This window comes from Oculina patagonica, chromosome 1 (genome assembly GCF_052425735.1).
Source record: "Oculina patagonica isolate OP01 chromosome 1, crgOcupat, whole genome shotgun sequence".
Lineage (NCBI taxonomy): Eukaryota > Metazoa > Cnidaria > Anthozoa > Scleractinia > Oculinidae > Oculina > Oculina patagonica.
In genome coordinates, this window is record NC_135758.1 from 28,378,149 (window position 1) to 28,400,271 (window position 22,123).

General features: G+C 39.2%; 1 protein-coding gene across 1 annotated transcript; it reads left to right on the forward strand.

The window, feature by feature from the left end:
* Window positions 1–2,721: 2,721 nt before the first annotated feature.
* On the forward strand, window positions 2,722–20,425 carry LOC144662203 (uncharacterized). Its single transcript, XM_078522965.1, has 17 exons — window positions 2,722–2,747; window positions 3,404–3,505; window positions 6,266–6,683; window positions 7,844–8,256; window positions 8,683–8,817; window positions 10,308–10,343; window positions 11,277–11,618; window positions 12,277–12,306; window positions 12,875–13,216; window positions 13,812–14,141; window positions 14,533–14,914; window positions 15,313–15,737; window positions 16,162–16,686; window positions 16,879–16,922; window positions 17,412–17,503; window positions 18,279–18,788; window positions 19,830–20,425. The coding sequence occupies exons 3-17, from the start codon at window positions 6,409–6,411 to the stop codon at window positions 20,353–20,355; spliced, it is 4,407 nt and encodes a 1,468-aa protein (XP_078379091.1). The 5' UTR covers window positions 2,722–2,747; window positions 3,404–3,505; window positions 6,266–6,408; the 3' UTR covers window positions 20,356–20,425.
* The last annotated feature ends 1,698 nt before the right edge of the window (window positions 20,426–22,123 follow it).

Below are 22,123 nucleotides of genomic sequence, written 5' to 3' on the forward strand. Positions count from 1 at the left end.
GGACGGGGCCAACCGGAGAAAAAAGATGCGTCAATTACCCGGGTCAGTGTGGACGGGGCCTTAGACGTACAATAAGTCAATATTGCGTGCGCCAACACAAGATTAGTTCAAGGCAACCAGAACAGCAAAGAATGACAATAATTCCGTTGTAATACGGTCATTGTCGTTGACAAAAAAGTATAAAAGAAGAGCTTTTTACAAACAACACTTCTAGCTTATTATTTGTCTTCTACAGATTGGAACGACCATTGTCATTTTCCAATCATAATTTGGCAACTTTTCCTAATTAGCATATCTACTTAATTAGCAAATAGTAGCTCTTATTTGAGTTGATCGTGATCAGTTTGCTTCAGCTTGTATAGTGGCCGATATTCTATAAAGGTAAGTCCATCCCTTAAGCTAATTTGAAGAAAATGTAGAATCATGCACTGGCCACGCTAGTTCGGTGACCGTGAACAGAAAGCACACCGCGGGTTTGGACTATAATATATTTTTCCGATTTGTTTTTAAAAACCAAAGCAACGTAACGGAGGATTGTTTTTTTTTAACGATTGTCGTTGTAAAGTCTGTATATATATATAGGCCCCGTCCACACGTATCCGTCGTCGTTAGTTGACCGAAAACGTTTTTTTTTGATAGCGCTCGTCAGAGAAGAAAGTTTTGAAAATGCTGTTTTCGTGTTTGCGTATGGACGGTGACACGGAACTTTTTAAAAATCAATGACGTCACAGTATCTGATCTCGCGCCGGATAAGAATGACTTACGGTGGATTTCCACTGGCGTAATTTTACGAACGTTAACAGGCGTGAGTTGAATGGTTTGCGTGCGCCGACACAAGCCGTTTTCTCTATTTAATTTTACACACGCAAACCATTCAAATTCGCACGCGACAGTGAAAATCTACCTTTACAGCAAATCTTATGCTAATATTTCCTTGAAAGTAAAATGTTGAAGCTTGTTATCAGTGTTATTTTAGAATACGACTTAATCAGTAGGGCTTAGAAAGACCTCGGAGGTGCTAAGTTAGACAAGTGTGTAAAAGTGCTGCTGATACAACTTTGAAGACCAAACACTGAATCAGTGGAAGAGAGGGTAAATTCAAGAATGTTTCAAGGCACAGATACGTGTGGACGGGGCCTCAGTTAGAAATATTTTACTATGCTGTAGGCTAGTTGCGCCAGGATAGAAAATCATTAAGATTAATTATGGAAGAAAGATTTAGAGCATTTGGCATATAACTAAAGTACTTTTTGGTTTTAATGTGGGACGTCTACTCAAATCGCGTCAAAATTGAGAGATGTTTGCTTTAACGAGAAATGAAAACCGAAGTGTCCGTAGAAAACCTTCTAAAGGCGAAAGGATCGGCAAACCTTGAAAAAAAAAAACTGTACACGACTCCCTACAGGAAAAAGGCTCCCTTGCAGCCGTTTTAGTGTCGTCACGCAACACTCCTCCTCGTTGTGAGCGTTGCGTGTCGACACTAAAAACGGCTGCGCGCGAGGGAGACTATGCAGGAATCGAACCCAGGCTATTTTGGTGGGAAGCTAGTGCACACGCTGACCCTGCTGGTCCCCCGAAGGAGCAGGGAAAACTATGGGACAGCCGTTCTCGGCTCTCGTCACATGACACTCCATTGATATAAAACAAAAGAAAAATGACAGCTAGAGTTAGATGACAAATCATGAGTAGATGGCATAACTGCGATAAGATACTGGTTTTGTGGTGCACGTTTAAAAGTCTTCATTGTTAAGACTGTTGTTATGAATCGAGTTCCGGTTGAAATAGAAAGGAAATGCTTAATTTTAAGTATTTCTTTTTCTGTCTGTATAAAAATAAACTCTTCAGGATGTGATATTTTAAATATGACATTGCATTGTCAAACTTCCTTTGAAGTTTACGCAGGAGGCTTTCATTGCAGCTGTTTTGGGTAATCACTTTTGTACGCCGAAGTGAGTATTGGCTCTTTCTTTGTTTCTCAAAGTAGTTGAGCTCTGCAGTTCGTATGTACTTTTTCTTGTAATTATCAAGTAATTTTTCTGTAATCAGCTTGTTCACAAAGTGAACCTTCTATAATTCGTTGCTGACGACATGTCTACCACAACTCCTTTAGCTTCAGTGTAAATTGTAAGTGTATTTTCTTTTTTTAAAACTGTGCTCCTTCAATTTTTGTAAAGTTCGCTTTCACTGTCCTCAGTGCAATATTCTTTATCCTGCCACAAATGATTAATCTATTTTAAAATTTGATCTTTCATTTGCCTCGTCATCTTGGTTACTTTTAGTTTTTGTGGTTTCTTACTTAAGGCTTCAATTTGCCAACCGTGAAAAGGTTAACCAATCCGATTGTATGTCGCAAACTCAAGCCGTAAAAGTTGGCAGAGTTTTAAGGCCCTAAATATTGTCTACAGTATGTCATTGTTAACAAGCATCCTTTTTGTCAATCATTCTCAGAATGGTGTTTACAAATGTTTGTTTATGAGACCACATACGTATTTTTTCTTTCTTTAGGACAATCTGGAGAATGTTTTTCCTCCAATCAATGTATAGCCATGACTACTTGAGAATACAACCCACTACTTGATAGGCCATTGGTTGCCTCGCGCTCAGATATCTCCGCACCGTTTAGTTTTTGTTATGCAAATATATTTTCCTACACGATAAAAGTTCGGACTGAAGGAAAATATTAGTGTGAGAGCGACTGGCCTACGGATTGACTGTAACGGTAAAACGAATTGGACATCGGATAAGGGGTAAGAGGTCGACTGTTTTATGCTGGTCGTGAACATACTGTCAATTTCCATGCTATACGTATATTCAGCTCGTTGGCAAAATAATTCTCAATTCTTGACAACAAATTCGACACCTGTTCTTAGATCAAGTAAGTTTGAGAGAAACACAGCTCCCTTGAGAATATTTTCGGAAAAACAGAGGCAATTGTGATATTTTTAATACCGGACGCCGTGATTAATTATCTGACTGTTTATAATTTCGCACAACTTGCCTAAAGATATCATACGTCAGGGACGGATAAATTGTGGTATTTTTACATACGTTCGGGACAATTTTGCATAACAAAGATTCCGTTTGTTGATTGATACGGGTTTCTGAACTTAGCAGGTGAAGATTTAGTAGAACTGAATGACACCAATCGAGGAAGTGTAATATTCTGTTCTGCAAAGAAAGCAACTGAAGGGTGCTAAACAGTATTTTAGCAACACTGAGGTAATCGCAATGAACTTGAGTTCTCAGTTAACTAAAACTTACCAAAGTTTCTTTAATGTCTTCGAGCGAATTCTTAGTATTATTGTTATTTTTTTTATTTTTAACTAACTTCTTATATGCACTACAAAGGAATAGATTATAGTGCTTGAACAAACTAACCTTAAGCGGAATTTTCTTTCCACAGAAATCCGGAAAAGCTGTAAAATATGGAGTGCCAATCTCCCTACGCTTATCGCTTGTTGGTTGCGTCTAACATTGCATGTCCTTGTTCTCTGGGATATAAGAGGTCAGTTTATTTGTGTGTTGTTTTTCTTGTCCTTTATCACAACAGTCTGTTAATAGACCTTGCATTTGGGCCATAAGTTCGATTCGTTTTATTCTGGATAAGAAGTTTTGTTTAGTACCACTTCTGGGGTTTTGCAACTGATAAGCGAATCCGAGGTTTACATGTAACAAAATGTTATCTTAGCTCTGTGTTTTGAGCATAGTTAGGCAAGTAACCTAACTTCATGGAGGACAACTGCTGTATTTCCCCAGGGAACATTTTACCCTCATAGTGCAGAGTAGTTGAGTGGACCTCGGTTAACTTGGCGAGATGCGTTATTTTGAGTGTTAAAAAATAAAGGATATGACCTGTAGCTACAGTTAATTTAGCTGCCGGTACGAAAATTGTGCGCCTGCCGCAAGGGCTCCACAATCGTTCAGTCATTTTCGTGCATGATATATTTTGGATCGAATTTACACCACCTGAAAGATTCAAAATCGCAGCTGATTCACCTTTCATTCTTTGAAACACATTTAGCTAAACATGGATGGGTTCTATTCACTTGAAGTTGTTCATTACGGTGAAATGGAAATCGCAGCTTATTTGAAACCTTTGTAGAATTAAATTCTTTATGGCAACTTATGTTATTATTAAGACAAGGAAAATCTTAAGTACAGTATTAAACCTAAAATAAATCGGTGAAATTATGAGAAAGTTGTAGGAATGACTGCAATCGCTTGCAATCTGTTCAGAAAGAGGAAAAGTTTAAAATAATTACATTCATAAATGTGCTGAATCACTCTATGTGGAGTTATGTTTTGGTGTCGGTATTGTTTATTCGTGTTCGTAAGTACGTCATAACAGCCCGCTGGATAAAGTGAAAAATTTACATGTTATATCCGAATCCATTATTTTACGTGTTGTCAGCCGTGATGAAGAAAACTGAAGAATAGAGACTTGTGACCTGCTCAAGTGTTGTATATCGAAAAGCTTTTGCCTTTTTATTCGTTTTCTTTCTTGCGTGTAGTTTTTTCGTGTGGTTTAAAACACCGCTCAGTGACGTAAAGCAACAGGACTTAGTTATAGACGAAAATATAACGGCTGGTTTTGCAGACTGGTCACGCACAGATTGGTACGCAGCATTCAGATGAGCAATTTCGTTTTTAGTAAATAATAAAGAGGGTAACTTTTAAGCTCCAGTCGGTGATAAATAATGAAGACGATTTTTTCAACAATGACACTGAGCCCCCGACGGGAATCGAACCCATGGCGTCCCAGATACCGTTTGGGCGCTCTAACCATGCAACTGAGCTACGAGAGACTCGTGGTGAAATGGGCCATTTACTAGGTTGATATGTGACACGTGTTCTGCATACTGCTAGGATCAGCTATGTCGAAATCATCAAGTGTGCTAGTAAATAAAAGTAAAGATGGTATTTTTTTAAGCTCGGTGATTGTAATGAAGATGAATTTTTCAACAATGACACGAGCATGGAACAAAGAAAAATTCTGAGTCCCCGACGGGAATCGAACCCATGGCCTTCCATATACCGGTTGCAAGTCAGATCAGTCTAAAAATAGGAACTAAATGCGATATTCAATTTAGAACAGCATTTAATGGCTCTATCGATATTTATAGTCTTCGCCAATTCCGCTTGGATACAACAACAACAATAACGGCCGCGACATTCACCATGGCGAAGTGCAAAGATATTGGACCGAGAAACTTCGGAGATACTTGAACTTAATATTCTGATGTCATTTGCTCAATCGGCAAGCTTATTGATACGCAAGTTATGACTTTCAGTGTAAAACCCTCAGTGACGCTGAATCAATTGCGTGCTAGATTACTGATTTTGGTCCGAATATGAGTGTCAAGAGTGCAAATTGACTCTCTACCCTCACTTCCTAGGAACAAGACATATGTCAATTGACGTGTTAAAACAGATACTTTACGTATATAGAAATAACGGATGTATTACTAATATCAGTATAGACCGCAAAGCCTACAGTCTAATACGGGCACTTGCGGTAAACACGAACAGGAAAAAAGAAACAATGGCACAGAACAACACTTGAACGCAAAGAATACTGGACCTGCTTTTGCATTTGAAATGACGCAACGTACTTTTTCGATCACGATTCGCCTTCGGGCGATTCCTGTTTAGAAGTAAACAAAATTTTCAGTCTTAAACGTTTGTTTATTTTATTATTTCGTTGAGCTGCTAGAAGAAACGACGATCACGGAGCCAGGCTAACCATACACGTGGGAAATTTAAGACACCAACTAATTAGCATTTGCAAACTGTCGCTAGCAAAGTGCTTATTCCTGGCGTATGACAACTGCGCATTGAAGTTTCTGTATTTATAATAGCTTAATAAAGAGCATGCACGGTTCATTTTTAGATTTGTAAATGCCTTCTTTCAATTCTTTCTTCTTGATACCTGGTTTTGAAAAAATGTACGGACTGACTGACTGATCATGACTTACTTTCAGAATGATAGGACTGACTGTCTTATTGCTTGTCTGTCTGACCGACTGCCGGACTACCTTTCCGTCTGACTAGTCCCGACTATTATACGACTGAATGACTGACTGACTGACTGACTGTCTGTCTGTCTGTCTGACTGACAAAGAGACTGAGAAACGGACTGACTGACTGTCTGACTGACTGATCGATGCCTGACAGACTGAGAGACTGACTAACCGACTAACTGACTGACTGACTGACAGACAGACTCGCTAATCTGTTGGCTGAATGTATCCTGTTACGCTCTCAGGTATTCTTTGCTGTAAGAATGACCCCAGTCTCTACTTCATCGACGACCATAGGATCAAATGTGCTGCCGTTGATTCTTTGGATCAATCAAACCCCGCCTTTCAGACGGTCGTCTCCAACATCGCTGAAGGAACATCGATTGATATGGACGTGCGGAACAGGATGGTTTACTGGAGTGACACCCATTCGTGGACTATAAACAGAATGAACTTGACTTCTGGAGAAATTAAAGTCATCATCAGAGATAACATTGGAGAGGTTTACTCCATGGCTGTTGAATGGGAAAGCGGCTTAATCTATTGGACGGATTTTATCTTCGAGAGAATAGAAGTAGCGAATGTAAATGGAAGTTCTCGACGGACCCTAGTAACACAAAACGTAAGGTCGCCAATTGGAATTGCAGTAGATCCAAGAAATGGGTAAGTGACACGGCTTGTACCTTGGTTGAATGCTTCTAACATAAGTCTTAGTATTTGAGTGTATTTATCGACAGCCGTGTTTGTAAGCTTTACTGCACTCTTTTTAAATTAAGCCACTAAAGAATTTTTGTAGCGATATGCAAAAGCAGTTTTCTATTACACTTTGCATGATTGATTATAGATTCTTAATCCTAGTGAATTAATTTTAAGTATGAATATCATCTTAGAGTTTTAAGTAGTTTTAAATTATTATTGTATTTATTTCATTGTCTTTGAAAAGCCTCTAGGGGGAAAGTCAATAAAGTATGTATGTATGTATGTATGTATGTATGTATGTATGTATGTATGTATGTATGTATGTATGTATGTATGTATGTATGTATGTATGTATGTATGTATGTATGTATGTATGTATGTATGTATGTATGTATGTATGTATGTATGTATGTATGTATGTATGTATGTATGTATGTATGTATGTATGTATGTATGTATGTATGTATGTATGTATGTATGTATGTATGTATTGATAACAAACGTAGAAGAGAATATTAGGCGAAACGAATGAAACCTTTCTGGGATACGGTATTCAACATACTTGGCTACAGTTTAATCAACTTTATGGAGAATGCTGAGTAAGGGGAAAGGTAGAGACTAATTTGGATTGATTTGATTGGTTTGTTGATTGGGTGGTGCGAGTTTTTTTTTAACCAATCATAATGCGTGGTATTAGACGCAAAGCCAAAGCAATTCTTGTCTCTTTCGTCACTCAATCAAAAACGCTTCTATAAATAGCAATCACAACTGGAATTTAACCAGCCGACTTAAAAAGGCGATGCATAATAGGAACTTGCTCTTAACCCGTTCAGTTTCTTTGTTCAAAATAATCATTATTTCTCTTTAGGGATTTTCATATATTTCTTTTGATGTTAGTCCTGAGAATATGTCAGCGTATCAAGACATGAATTTTCGTCACTTGGTTCCTTAATTTCCATCTGATGTTTTCAAAGCAAAGAGAAAGCTGTTCTTAATCACTCTTGAAATCTGAATTAAGTTTTAAGGCTAAAATCGCTAGTAGTGAAATAATTTGCTATTTAGTTAGTTGGATATTTCAATTTTTCTCATCATTCCATAGTTCACGTTCATTTATTTCCCTACAGATACATGGTTTGGTCAGACCACGATTACGCTGCACCGAGGATAATGCGTGCAGATTTGACGGGTGAAAATCCTCGCGTGTTGTCCAGACATTTCCATGGCTTGCCTTTTTATGTCATCATCAATTACAGCGAGAACCGAGTCTACTGGACTGACATCCACTTCTTATACACTTTCATCGGATCAGTTGGTCTAGATGGGAAGTCATTTAGAGGAATAAGATACATTCACCCCGTTTACTTCCCATTTGATCTGGCAATCTTTAAAAATGACTTCTACTGGGCTGACGAGAATTTACAAGGAGTTTCGTGGTTCGATTTCAAGAATTCATCTTCTAATGTGGCCACTCTGCGAAGGTTGTCTCAAAACTACTTGCTCGGAGTAGTGATATCGGATCCATCAACACAGCCAATGGGTATGTGGTAATGAATGCCTTTATTTAATACATTATTATTTATAGCTGTGGAAACCGCGGTGGTCTTATAGTTAGTGCGAGGTGTGCCTGGCCTGGCAGTTGTGTTATGTTCCTAGACAAGATGCTTTATCATCACAGTACCTCACTACATCTAGGAGCATAAGTGGGCTCGGCGAAATGCTGAGGCCACAAAAATAAAGGTGCTTGGAAGATAATACCAATCCGTTCAGGGGGAGTGGCAATTCCTCCTAAACTCCTCAAGTTACAGAAATTAGATTTAAGCCTCGGCCTCTAAAGCCTCTAGGGAGGAAACAGGCTAGGGCGGAAATCGAAAGAGCTTTACTTTTATATGATTGTCGTTTGTATACTTTGTCTTTTGTTTAGATTAAAATGTAAATATTAATAAATTCTTGTCTCTCTCTGCAGCTGCAGGACAACAGCCATGCGCAGTGAATAATGGCAACTGCAGCGATCTATGTCTGCTAACTCCAGGAAGAGGACGAAAGTGCGCATGCCCTCAAGGCGTCACCTTGAGTGCAGATGGAATGACTTGTGCTAATGGTAAGCACATAGCTTTAGGTTATACCAGTGGTTATAAGAAAAATAAAATCATTGTAGATTACAATGAAGCTTGTCTCAAAGGGGGGGGGGGGGGGGGGGTCCCTGGAGCCCCGGAGCCCAGAAATTTCTGCTTTGGAGCCCGGAGCCCGGTCATTTTACTGACTGGAGCCCTGATTCTTTTTTGGCTGTGGAACCCAGAGCCCAAAGAAATTTTTCGCGGAACCCAGAGCCCAGCGTTTTAAAATTTGATCATTCCCGATCCCAGATGGCATTTTTTCTTTCCAAAGATCAACGCTACGTGAAAGATGTCAAGAACTTGAGACCTTGAGTTTCAGTCACATATAGCAAAGAAATCTGATCCGCTGCATGACCTAAGTGGGGACTTTTTAATAGTTGGAGACACGATAACCGTCGATAACCGGCTTCTTGGGTTTAAAAAACTGGTCGGAATTGCGGCCTTTTTTATTTGCGGACTTGATTAAGCGTTACAAAATAGCTTTTATATCTTAAGCTTGTAGACCATAGTGGAGCCCGGAGCCCGAAAGCAGATGATATGGAGCCCTGGAGCCCTAACATTTTTGTCTTGGAGCCCTGGAGCCTTGCAATTTTTAGCCCGGAGCCCTGGAGCCCTAAACCCCTTTGAGACCCTGATAGCTGTGCGCAAGTGACATTTGAAAAATCATGCTTCGTGTTTTAACAGTGCGCTGTGCCATTTTATGAAGACAAGTTTTTTACTACTTGGATTTAATAGTTCCCTTTTTTAACCCTTAATATGCTGAAATTATTCCTAAAAACGCGTTTTTTTAACCGTTAATCGATTTTCTTGGCTCTACGGTCCAAAAGTTCTCTAAATTTGCTAAAAATGCACTTTCTGAAAATGAAGGAAGATTTTGATGAAATTTCCATGTAAAACTGTACAATGTCCTGTACAATATTTTACTTTGGCGCATGCGCATAAGCCAATTTTTTTTTTTTTTTTTTTTTTTTTTTTTTTTTGCTGAACCGTTCCGATTTTTTTCCTTGCTCCTTTCCTTTTCGTTTTTCTCTGCTTTCTTATTCTCTCTATCTTTCACTCTGTGCTCCCCTTCTACTGGCCTGAAAAGTTTTGATCTGAATCAATGGAAAACCCTGGAAAGGAGATCATGATCAAGTACGGGTATTTTGGCCTGTTTTAGCACCAATTTTACACCAAAAACTGATCGCGTTTTTTTCGATTAGCTCTGTCGGAATGCAGTCAATATTGAAGATGGACAGTCCTGTGGAAAGATCTATCCAAGCTCTATAAGATGCAAATTACAAAAATCTGCTGACGTGTAAATTGGTGACGTCATAAGTGGCAGAATGGCCATTCCTCCAAATCCCGGAATAATCCGTGCTTAGCATGATAAGGGTTAAGTAATACACGCCTCTTGGAAATTTAGGACAATACTAAAAGTGGCTAAAGGTACTTTGGCGATCATATAATTCTAAAATCGTTTCTATTTATTTAGAATCTGCACCTGCAACTCAGCCACCACCACTTCCAGGTCAGTATGCTATGTAATATACTTTTTCTCACTTACTACCTTTTTTACGAGTTTTTATAACACTGTTGTTGTTTGTTTACGTTCGAAAACTATTACCGGTATTTGAGGTTTTATTCAATTTGAAAGAAATCAGAAAAATGACTTAAAATATTGTGACATGGCTCCTTTAATGGAAAGTGGTTTTACAAAGCAAGTCCTAAAACTATAAATGCTATAAATACAAAGGAATTGCATCTAAATATTTAGCCTGCGAACAGGCTCCCGAGTGGGGCCGCGAGGAGGAGAGGGACGAGCGAAGCGAGAGAAGAGCGGGGCTGAGGTGGAGTGGGGGGGTGGGAGCCGTGGACAGCGAACCGCCGACAGAACCAGAAAAGACGAGGCAGACCGATGACAACTGAGCGTGAAAGAAGAGCGCAACAAAAGTTTGGAAGCTTGGTGACATTGATTTCCGATCCCGACGCCGACGAATAGCCCGATGCCGAAGATCCTGACATGTGCTCGGAGTATTGTTGGGTTTGCGAGGGAATAGTCGGGCGAGGCGTGTAGTTGGGGAGGAGATGAAGGCGGTACACACAGGAGAGAAAGTCGGAAAGGGAGCGAAGAAAAACCCAGGTGTCCCAGCTTTCTTGAGCTAATCACATTGTGAAGCACAAGTCAGGGGACCACTGGCCGCCTGAGGGAACAGTTCGACGACAAATCCGCCCGTTGAAAATACCCAAGTGCGCGGGATGTTGAGAGCGAGGAGAAGACGGCAATTACCCGAAGATGTACAGGAAAAAGGGACGGAGGGGGAATCAAACAAAGTCACAGGCTCCCCCCAGGCCCCGCTCTCCGCGCGCCCGGCCGCCGCGCGGAAACCCCACTCGGGAGCCTGTTCGCAGGCTACTAAATATTAAGAATATTATTTACTGCTATACTTTTTTGACATTTCAGCAATCGAAGTTCGTCTTGTCGGCTCCTTATTGGTCAACAGAGGTCGTGTTGAAATACGTTACAACGGACAGTGGGGAACAATATGTGATGACTACTGGGGCATAGACGAGGCACACGTCATCTGCCGCATGCTAAACTATTCAGGTGCAGAGTTTGCACCTCGTAATGCGTTTTATGGCCGTGGAAAAAGATCCATGCCTATTCTATTAGACAACGTAAAGTGCCGAGGTGACGAGTCGACAATTGCCGCTTGTAGGCACGGTGGATGGGGTCAGAATGACTGCGACCATTCAGAAGACGCTAGTGTAGTCTGTTGGACCGAGTCTGCATCTTCTGGTCAAGGTAATGAGCTCATATCGATTAAATGTCTTTGAAAATATAACAATTTAGGATTTTAACCATGTACGTTCATATTCTTGAAGATTATGGCGTTGCTTTATATGTTTATCGACACAGTTAGTAACTCAACCACCTATTATAAAAGACGAAAAGCGAAAGAAAAAAATGTCTAGCATAGGGTTTTTTTCACATTCACGGCTTAGCTCTGGCTATGATCTAGATAGATAGTTAGATAGATAGTTTATTAATACAACTTCGCAACCTAAAAGGTTGAATTATGTCATATTTACAAATTTATAAAGCTATAAAAACTAACGATAAAATGTAAAAATATTTAAAGAACTATACAAGAGTGATTAAAATCCAAACTTAAGTACATTAGAGACAATAAAACTATTTCTAAATCTATTAGTCTTAAAAACAGGGTTAAACTGGCGTGACTTTCTGAGGTTATAACTACTAAGATTCCGTGGGGGCAGTAAATTCCTCAGCCTACTGTCATTGTTCTCTAAAATGTTGTTAAACAATTTGTCCGTCAGGGCTTGTCTTCGACCTGACAGAGTGACTAGACTTGCCTAAACAATGTAGGACGTTTTCCCAACACTATCAAAAATTAACAAATTTTAATGGTTCTATCATAAATTTCTATTTAACTTTGCAGAACCAACTCTGGCTCCTGGACCACACCCAGGTATGTGTTTGATTTAAAATTCCCAAATGGTAATTCAATATGAGCAGGAGTAAATATGAATATGAGTAAAACTCCGCTGTGTATACTATTAAATGCTGCATAAAAAAAATCACAAGCAAACGGAAATATCACCTCCTGATTGGTTTATATTGTCCACGTGGGCAATTGGTTGCTTGATTATGCTTTATACAGCCCCCTGTACTACTTTCGTCAGTGGTAATGATTCTTTAAGCTTATTTAGCTCTGTAACCGGAAAATAAAAATAAAAAAAACGTACCAACTACTCCTGTCCAGAAGGTTACAACAAGCATGCTCAATCAATTTAAATCCAAACAGAAACCAGTCTTGACTTGATTGGTTACAAGGTGTCTCGTGTTCCGATTGGCTCATTACGTTGCAATGAACGTAGCTGCGATTGGCCAGATGTGATTATTTTGGATTTTGTTAATATACGACCGTGACTGAAAAAAACCGTTCTTTTTCGGTAGAAGAAACTTGTGACTACTCACTTAGACCTGTAAAAAACTGTAAACGCTAGCCATTTAAGCCAATTTGTCGTCTCATCTAGAACTAAAAGTGAGATTGCACGGTGGAGACTCGCATTACAAGGGAGGAGTGGAAATTTACCTGAACGGGACCTGGGGAACAATATGCGATGACTCATGGGGGATTGAGGAAGCTAACGTCATATGCCGAATGCTGAATTTCACCGAGGGAGCTCTTAGTACGCAGTGCTGCGGATTTTATAACAACTACGGTGTTGCGGAAAAGATTTGGCTGGACGATGTCCACTGTGTTGGTGATGAACAGAGCATCGCAGAGTGTCGCCACAGTGGTTGGGGAAGACACAACTGCCGACATAGTGAAGATGTGGGAGTTGTTTGCAAGCATACACCAATATCAACTCCAGGTATATTTTTTCATCTCTTCGCATCGCTTCATTTTTTCAATTAAATTTTCTTTCTAGTCTCAGAGTTCCTCTGTTTAAATGAAGTAATTACATACCTAACTTTACTGTTTAATATACCCTTTCATTAGTGGTTTCATTTTTCTGAATGACTTCGATAAATTCTTCTATTTTAGATCATTTTGAAATTGTATTGTTTCTGCGGGAAAACTAGTTTACCTCAACGAGATACCCTTCAAGTTCATTTTAACGTTCAGTCCTAAAAAAGCAAGAAGTAATGCTTTCTCTGTCACATATCATAGAAAATTAATCCTACATCCTAAGATGAACATGTATGCTGCTCGATACTAAAACACACGAAATTTGAGGGATGTCGATTAGCATCTCTTGAGAGACGTTACTGCCAAGTACATTGGATTAAAGCCCCTACGTAGGTTGTCTTCGTGTTAAATCTTGGGTAATTGACTGAGGGGTGTGTAGTGTCTTAAAAGACAGACATTTCTAAACCTTCTAAAACAATATATGTTAGTATGTATCTAATTCGTTTAAGTGAAAAAAGCGATATATTTTTTTTTCTTTGCGATTTTTTATTTTTCAGGCCAAATTGTGAGACTGGCAGACGGAGCTAGAGAAAGTGAAGGACGTGTGGAAATATTCAATGATGGCGAGTGGGGGACGGTTTGCGATGATAACTGGGACATCAACGATGCAAATGTCGTTTGCAAAATGCTTAATTATTCCAGAGCATTACGAGCTCCACGACAAGCATTCTTCGGCCGAGGGAATGGCAAAATCTGGTTTGGTAACGTCAATTGTCGCGGTAATGAAAACTCTATTCTGCAGTGTGGATTCAAGGGTTGGAATATTGACCATTGTGACCATCATGAAGATGCTTCTGTTGTCTGTGAAAGGGAAGCAGCACATTTAGGTAAGCCAATACGGGAGAGCTTCATAGGCTTCATACAAATTTAACACTTAACAATTCGCCGCTTGTTATCAACGTATGTTTTATCGGATTCTCTAGTTTGTCCTTCATATCAATTGTTCAGTTAATGTCGGATATTTTTTCGCGATAATATTTATGTACCAATGCCAGAGTTCGGATCGGCCTTTGATTGAGAAAAAAAGAAATTTTAAAAGGATGTTGAATAGGCTAGTTTCGTGTCTTGGAATAGCTAAAAATGAAGCTATTTTAGGACGGGATATGCACCAATCTGAACTGAGAACATAAACCAGTGAAATATTAACAGCTAAGTTTGCCGTGCTAAAAAGCGAAACTTATACAATAACGACAAAAAATTCCTTTGTTCTCATTTCAGAATCAAACAGTTTCATTTTGGCCTGTGGGTCCGGACGAAGTCTTATCTACCACATCCCACTTGACCCCAGTCTACCGGAGAAGGGAGTACCTCTTGCATTACAGACGAACAAGCCACTGGCAATAACATTTCACAGCAAGGAAAAAATGGCATACTGGACAGAACAATCTGGGTCCATCATTCGCGCTTATCTAAATGGTTCTAGGGAGGTTATAGCAATGGGCTTCACTCGTCCATCAGGAATTGCAATAGACTATGTCGGCCAAAATCTGTACTTCGCTGACCAAAATGGCATCAAAGTATCAAGGCTTAATGGTTCATATCAGGTGAACCTAATAAACTTAACGTCTTGCCATGGAATTGCTTTGGACAGCGACGCAGGGTAAGACGTCCATGGAATCCTGTTTATTATTTTTTTTAGCAAAACAGTCAGACACTGTTAATGTCCTTCAATGCAAAGTGCTTGCTGCTCGCAAGACAAATTCGATAACTGTTCGTGCTTGCAAACAAACAAACAAACAAGCAGACAGACAAACAAACAAACAAACAAACACAAAAACAAACGTAGTGTTCGCATGCTCGCAAATACCTTTCGTTACTCTTTTGCGCATAAGCGCTAGCTGTCCCGAACGTGTTACTTTTTTTTTTAAAAACACGAAAACAAGATCTAGACCTTATAACTTCAATGCGGTGTGTTCAATAACAACCGGTGTTCGGTGCACCCCTATTTCCCATGTCAAACCATTAGAGCTCCTTTTGAATTCATTGTTTTTTTTTCAGTTATACTTACTTTACTTTGACTGGTGCCAATCCACAAATACTGCGTGCAGACATGGATGGTAGAAATGTCGTTGTCTTGCTGAATGTGTCCTCCATCAGGGGAACTACACTTGACATAGCATTGGACAAAGTTAACAAACGTCTTTACTATTCCGACGAAAGCAATAACTTGATCAAGTATCTCGATCTTGCCACTTTTATGTCTCATTCTGTGCTGCTTGGCAACCCTCGTAGACCGGTCGGTCTCACCCTGTTCAAAGGAACTCTTTACTGGACCGGCGTTGGAGCAGCGGAGATGTTCAGTGGAGCTGTATACAAAGCTGATGCCAACAATGTAAATGGTAGCATCGTTAAGGAGGTTGTAGACCTCATTTCGTACCCCAGAGGATTATACGCTCATGACTCTACAGCCAGCGAGTCACCAGGTAAATTTTTTAATTGCAAAGCAATGGATACCCCATAACTATTCAGATGTAATTGTATCGGCGGGCCCCATGTAATGTTAAGTTTATAAAAAAGTACCAATCTCAAGTCCTAAAGGTCAGTTTGATTAATTTCGATTAAACGAATTCGTTTAGTTTTCCAGTCTTCAGTCATGTCTCCACTGTTGAATTCGGTAAAGGATATATTTTTGTCTTTGTTTTTCTCCTTCCACCGTCACAAATATTTTGAAATAAAACTACGCTCATCCGATTTTTGGCACTTCGATTCTCTAAATATTTTAAAACGTTTTTGTCTATTTTATAACTAATGCATTTGATGCTCACTCTATTGAAATGACAATAACGTTTTCACGTTCAAGACATTTGGTGAAATGTTTTGTTTAACTTTTCTTTTCTTTTTTTTCAGCCTACAACCATTCGTGTGCAAAAGACAATGGCGGTTGTTCCCATCTTTGTTTAATAAACCCTACAGGCTATAGTTGCGTGTGCCCAGGCGGGCCGTGCCAGACAACATTCACTTCATCGATCTCCACTAAGAGCAGTGCAAACATGTTTACCGTGACGTCTTCCACTACTTCAACGCACAATGCTCTCAGCTCCAAAGAAACTCACACCTCGGTTTCAGTTTCAAGCTCGTCTTCGACACCCTCGTCATCCGTGTTCTCTTATCTCGCCTCAGCATCTTCCTCCACACCCCACGTAAGCATGGCCATTTCCTCTAGTTTCTCAAAAGTCAATTCTCCTACCACGCACCTGGCTCCAACCAAGACGTCCTTCGTCAATTCCGTTTCTACCGCTACTCCTCCTATTACCGATTACTGCTCCACGCATGAACCTTGCGAGAACGGCGGCCTTTGCCAAGTTGATGGGCTCAGCTACAAATGCGTGTGCAGTGAATATTTTATTGGACAGCACTGTTCGATAGACATAAGTAAGTTTTTGTTTTATTCAATGAATCTTTAAATGGTGCATTAGATTTTTCTTCTTACATTGACAGACACTTTGTTATTTTAAACTGTATTTTCAGCTTATATACTTTTTATCCCTTTTAAAACTAAAGCAAGTCACTAACTGTTCGCCGTCTATTTTTATTTATTTAATTATTTGTTTATTTTTTCTTCAGGTGGCGGAGCAGTTGTAATTGTAATAAACATACCAGGAAATCAGGTACTGTTACAGTGGTACACTGACTTGTGGGTTTAATAAGATGAAGCAGGGGACGTTAAAGAACCCACAGGCTTATTGCAAAGAGTAGTGCACGAAGTTCGGAGTTGTGGTCTGGTCTTTGCCTGAAGCAATGTCACGGTTGGAATGGGAATGCTCGGAGACATTGGCTGTTTAAGCTACTATATTAAATCGGATGGTAAACAAAGTATTCAGTTCAGTTCAGTTCAGCTTTCTTTTAGCCTATCACTTCTAACAAAATGAGCGCACTTCAAGTGAAACACCTATGTACCAAGTACCAATACTCTTCACTTTAAGTTGCAAAAAGTTTTATTGAGAAAGAGTCATTTAAAATTGTGTAGAAAGCGTAATGTAGTCAAACGAGAGTCAAATTTTCTCAGTAAGATTTTATGTGGGTGTTGACGAATACGCGACTGACTCGCACTAAAATTGACTTTTACTCTAATAATATTTGCATTTCTTTTGTTCCAGTTAAACAAAACAGAACTGATACATATCATTACCAAAATCCTGAACAATCTCTGCGAAGGTGCAAGCGACAGATGTCCACTACCACTCTCAGAGTAAGAACTCTATACAGTAGCAGCTAGCTTATGATCCTTCAAGACAGGCCCCCATTTTTCAATTTCCATGTCATTTACAGGGTCGAGACAGGCTCCCTTTTTTAATTTCCATGTCGAGACAGGCTCCCTTTTTCAATTTCCATGTCATTTACAGGGTCGAGACAGGCTCCCTTTATCAATTTCAATGTTATTTACAGGGTCGAGACAGGCTCCCTTTGTCAATTTCCATGTTATTTTCAGAGTCGAGACAGGCTCCCTTTTTTCAATTTCCATGTTATTAACAGGGTCTAGGCAGGCTCCCTTTTTCAATGTCCATGTTATTTACAGAGTCCGTGGTCTTTTGTTTGAGAGATTTACAGGATGTTTTATGTTTTTTACATTTGTTTTCAAATATGTACATGTTTTTTACAGTTTTGAGAAGAACATGTTAAAGGGAAAAAACTATGTAAATCATCCTTAACGGTGTCTTTACATGTTATTTACATACTATTTAAATTCTAAACTTTCCAGTGTTGCTGCAAGCGGAGGAAATAAAAGACGGCTTCACACAGGCTATCCCTTTAAAGCCTCATTTTTATTCATATTTCCCGGTAGAGAAGGGTGGTATCATTCTTTGTTTTCGGTAATAAGCACCATTGAAATAATGTTATTGTTCCTGCTTAATCTCAAATAGCCGGAGTTGTTGTTCTGTGCAAAACATTTAAATTCAAAGCTTAATCAAAACTTGATTAATTTCCTATCTGACCTCTAAATAAACTTTTTCTCATTTTCATAGGGGCACAAGGAGAAGACGAGAGATAAGTAAGGTTACATTCAAACCTGAAGACGTTATAGTACTGGATCCCAAACAAATTGACGAAAACCTTCAAGTAGAGCTGGCTGTTGTTAAAATTGTGCCAGGCGGGTCGTTTGTTGTTATCTCTAGTAAAAATCTTACTCAAATACTGCTCGAGTCGGCTGTAGAAATCGGCCAGAGACTTGGAGGAAGTGTAGTAAGCATAAAGCCAAGATTCGCTAGACCAACAACTCAAGCACCGCCAGTCGTAAAAACATCAGTACCTGGACCAAGTCGTACACAGCCTGAAACTGGAAAAACGACTACAGTAACGCAAACACCGCCAGTAGTAAACACAGCAGTACCTGGTCCAACTACTCAGGCACCAGTAGGTCCGGGTCAAGCAGCTGCCAGCAAGGGTGGAAACAATGGTGGGGTCATTGGTGGTGTGGTCGTGGCTGTGCTTGTGGTTATCATCCTGGTTATAGCGTTGGCGGTCTGGTATTTCAGGTAATAACAGTTGAAGTCTTTGGTCGTCCTTCTTTTACTTGAAGTTTAGACAGTTTGGTTTCTGATGACAGTCAACTCTCGTTTAAGACTGACACCATTGGGACCGGCCGCATTGTCTGTCTTAAAACGCTTCCACTGCTAGGCGTAAAGGCATACGTGTAATATAGCCGGCATAAGCGTAAAGTAAAAGTGAGAACAGAGGCAACATCAGCATTGTTAACTGCAGGCACAAGCGTAAAATAATGAAAGGACCATATTCTTCTTTATAGTTGTCACTACTACAAATTTTTTTTTTTTTCAACTTGCGATATAAGCATTTTCAAAAATAAGCGCATGAAGAACAGTTTTGTTCCCTTGTGCTTATACGTTTGCGTTATACCTCATGCCGCTGTGATTCGTATAGTACAGTGACCTCGACAAAAGGATCCTCGACGAGATTTCTTATGGAGGTTGTTTATAGGGTTGTTTTTTTTTTTTTTTTTTTTTCAAAATTATCTCGTCGCCAATGTAGAACCGCCAAAAGTTCAATAAAAGACAAATCGTATTTTAATCGACTTGTCCGCCACGGCACATTTCACAGTACACTACTTTTGTTTGTAACTAGAATGCATTACCACCAGCCTAATATATTCGGAAAACAATTAGCTGACATCGATTGGCTCTTACGACATTCCTTCAACAATTCACAGAAGCTCGACACTACAGTGAGGAGAGCATATGAAAAATGATAGCATTCGTTGTTCCCATCTATGCATCGTTTACTCTTTGTTCATACTTTTTGTCGTGCGCATGGTTACATCACAAAAAATAACTGTCTAGGAAACTCATCCTCGAGTTGCATCTAATGACAAGAAAAATTCCATTAGATCGAATATTAAAAATGGGATGATATGGTCCACCTTGTCATAGGTGAAATGAAATAGGGAGTAGCCATCAATACTAGAAAAAATCTTAGACATGTCTTGGTTTAGTTTACTTTAAAACAAATTGCCTAACACCTCTGTTAGTTTTGACTCGCACAGCCTTTTTATGTTTGAACAGGGTAAAAATTCCCGGTCTTCCATTTTCTTACAAAAGAAACACAGATGTACCCGGCCCACGTGTTGCAGCGTTTGAGAATCCAGGGTATGAAAATGCCTCAGGATTTGGCATTGGAACAGCTGATGATGGTCTCTACGATGACCTACCACCACCAGTTGTTCTCTCTCCCTATGAAGATTTAAACGCGGGATTTGGCGCGGTGAGCAACCCGATTTATTCCGAAATTGGTCTGGAAAAACTTGGCTCACTAGATGCTAACCGTACAGGATCGGCAAGAGGCCCTAATGTCGGTGCAAATCTGTTTGGCGGTACAAAAGGTTCTCGGGTCGAGATCGACGGCAACAACGAAAATAATGCAGCAAACCAAGTTTCTTCGCAGGAAAGTGATGTCATCAAGAAGGCGAAGACCAACCAGGAAATAGGTGACACGGAATCTGGAATGGTGTCGAAAGCTGATGTTGGTAAAGGCCAAGCTGTAATTTTTGTGGAGCCCGGTGAAGAGCTAAAGAAGGATTCCGAAATGTAAAACATTTGCATGAAATGTATTGGAATAAAATTCCATGTCATTCCATTGCCCCTGTATGTAGAAGGGGTTTTCAGTTATTAACTTCATAACAACAAAGTTTAAGTTTGAGTTACCGTTAATTATTACGTTTTTACACTTGATTGTTACAGTAAACTTTTAGTATAACATGAAAGAAAGTAGATATTAAAAAGTACAAAAAATCATGATTAGGGAATCCCTTTTCTATGGAAAGAAAAAAAAGGACCATTTATACATTTTTAACGACGAAATGACAATTTTTAAAAAGGCTCATTTTTGAAGTTTTGTCTTTATAATACCAAATTAACAATGTCAATTGTTTCACTAAATGGCCAGGCTCATTTTTATTTAGTTTCCAAGATCTTGGAATCTTTTAAAGTTACAATTAATAAATGGTAGAACTTTTGTAACGTTCCTAAAATAGATGTTTCAATGAGATTGTTTTAGCACGAAATGGTTTGTTTTAACAGCTACATAATGAGAGTTTTACAAAATAGGAATAAAGTTGCATTATATATTGTAGCTATAGGTTTGTACTGCAGTATAAAAAATATTTTGTAAGATAAGGTGTAAGTTAACGAAGTGTTATGCATCTTGTCGAGTGTTCTTGAATAAAGTTTTAAAGTTAAGAAAAGCAATGCAATTTTTAAAAACGGTGTCCCCTGTTTTGCGAGTTAGAAAAAAAAAATTGAATACACTTCTAAGGCTAATCGTTAACTCCACGTGAAAATGTGTGTCAAGTTGAAGCCTGTGTATTGTAGTTACACAAAGATTAAAATGAGTTCTGTTTAAACAGTTTTAGCCCTCGGACGTACAAGCAAACTCGTACCCCTGCCATCGTACAAGAGAGGGTGGGATGGAACCCCTCCCAGGAGTTTTCGTTATATTAAGGCGTAGCGAAATTATTTTGCACTGAGAAGAAAGCCCTTAGCTTACTCTACAAGATGACATAATTTTAATTGGCTGTGACGTCATATGGCATCACGTGACGTCATCAGAGCCGCCATCTTGGATCCGCCATCTTGGATTTCAACATTTTCTTAAAAAGTCACAAAATAACGGAAATTGATGCAAAATCAAGCCAGAATGCTTATGGAATGTAAAAATAAACAAATCTCGCACTTCTTTTTCAAAAAACTGGAAACAATAAAGACAAATTTTAAAAATGACGATTTTTGGCAAGACCTGCTTGTATTTGTGACGTTGCCATTGCAACGTCAAATATCATGGACACATGGTTGACATATTAAAATTTCCGCAAAGGATAAATGAACAGCTACTGAAAGTTTCAGCATTGTAGGGTAAATTGTTTTTTTCAAAATTTGGAAAAAACCTTATGGGGGGGGGTGGGGGTGGCACCACCCGACCCCCCCCCCCCCTGTGCGTTCGAGGGTTAAAATTACGACATCCTATATTCCTTTATTACGAGTTAAATAATAACCATTCTGTATAATGAAAATAAAAGCTGCATTAATTAACGTAGTAGCATGGATCATTGGTCGATTTTAAATCTGATTAGAACTGATCATGACTGTTAAAGCGGTTTTCGACTGGCTGTTGACCTTAATTTTTATGCGAGTTCTATAGTTTGCTAAAACACTCGTTCCGAACGTGTTCTAACCAGGAACAGCAAATATTCCTTTTTTAAAAAATAAACGTTACGCGCATTTCCCTGCGCTAAGACCGCGTTGCATTTTCAATCGGGAAAATAACAGTTAGACAATAACAGTAATGAGTTTGTATAATAAAT

Bases quoted from the DNA above. Each gene is read 5' to 3' on its own strand.
- LOC144662203 (XM_078522965.1), top strand. From the start codon at position 6,409: ATGGACGTGCGGAACAGGATGGTTTACTGGAGTGACACCCATTCGTGG. The intron at 13,217-13,811 runs GTATATTTTTTC...TTTATTTTTCAG, and splicing joins TACACCAATATCAACTCCAG to GCCAAATTGTGAGACTGGCA. The intron at 14,915-15,312 runs GTAAGACGTCCA...TTTTTTTTTCAG, and splicing joins GCTTTGGACAGCGACGCAGG to TTATACTTACTTTACTTTGA.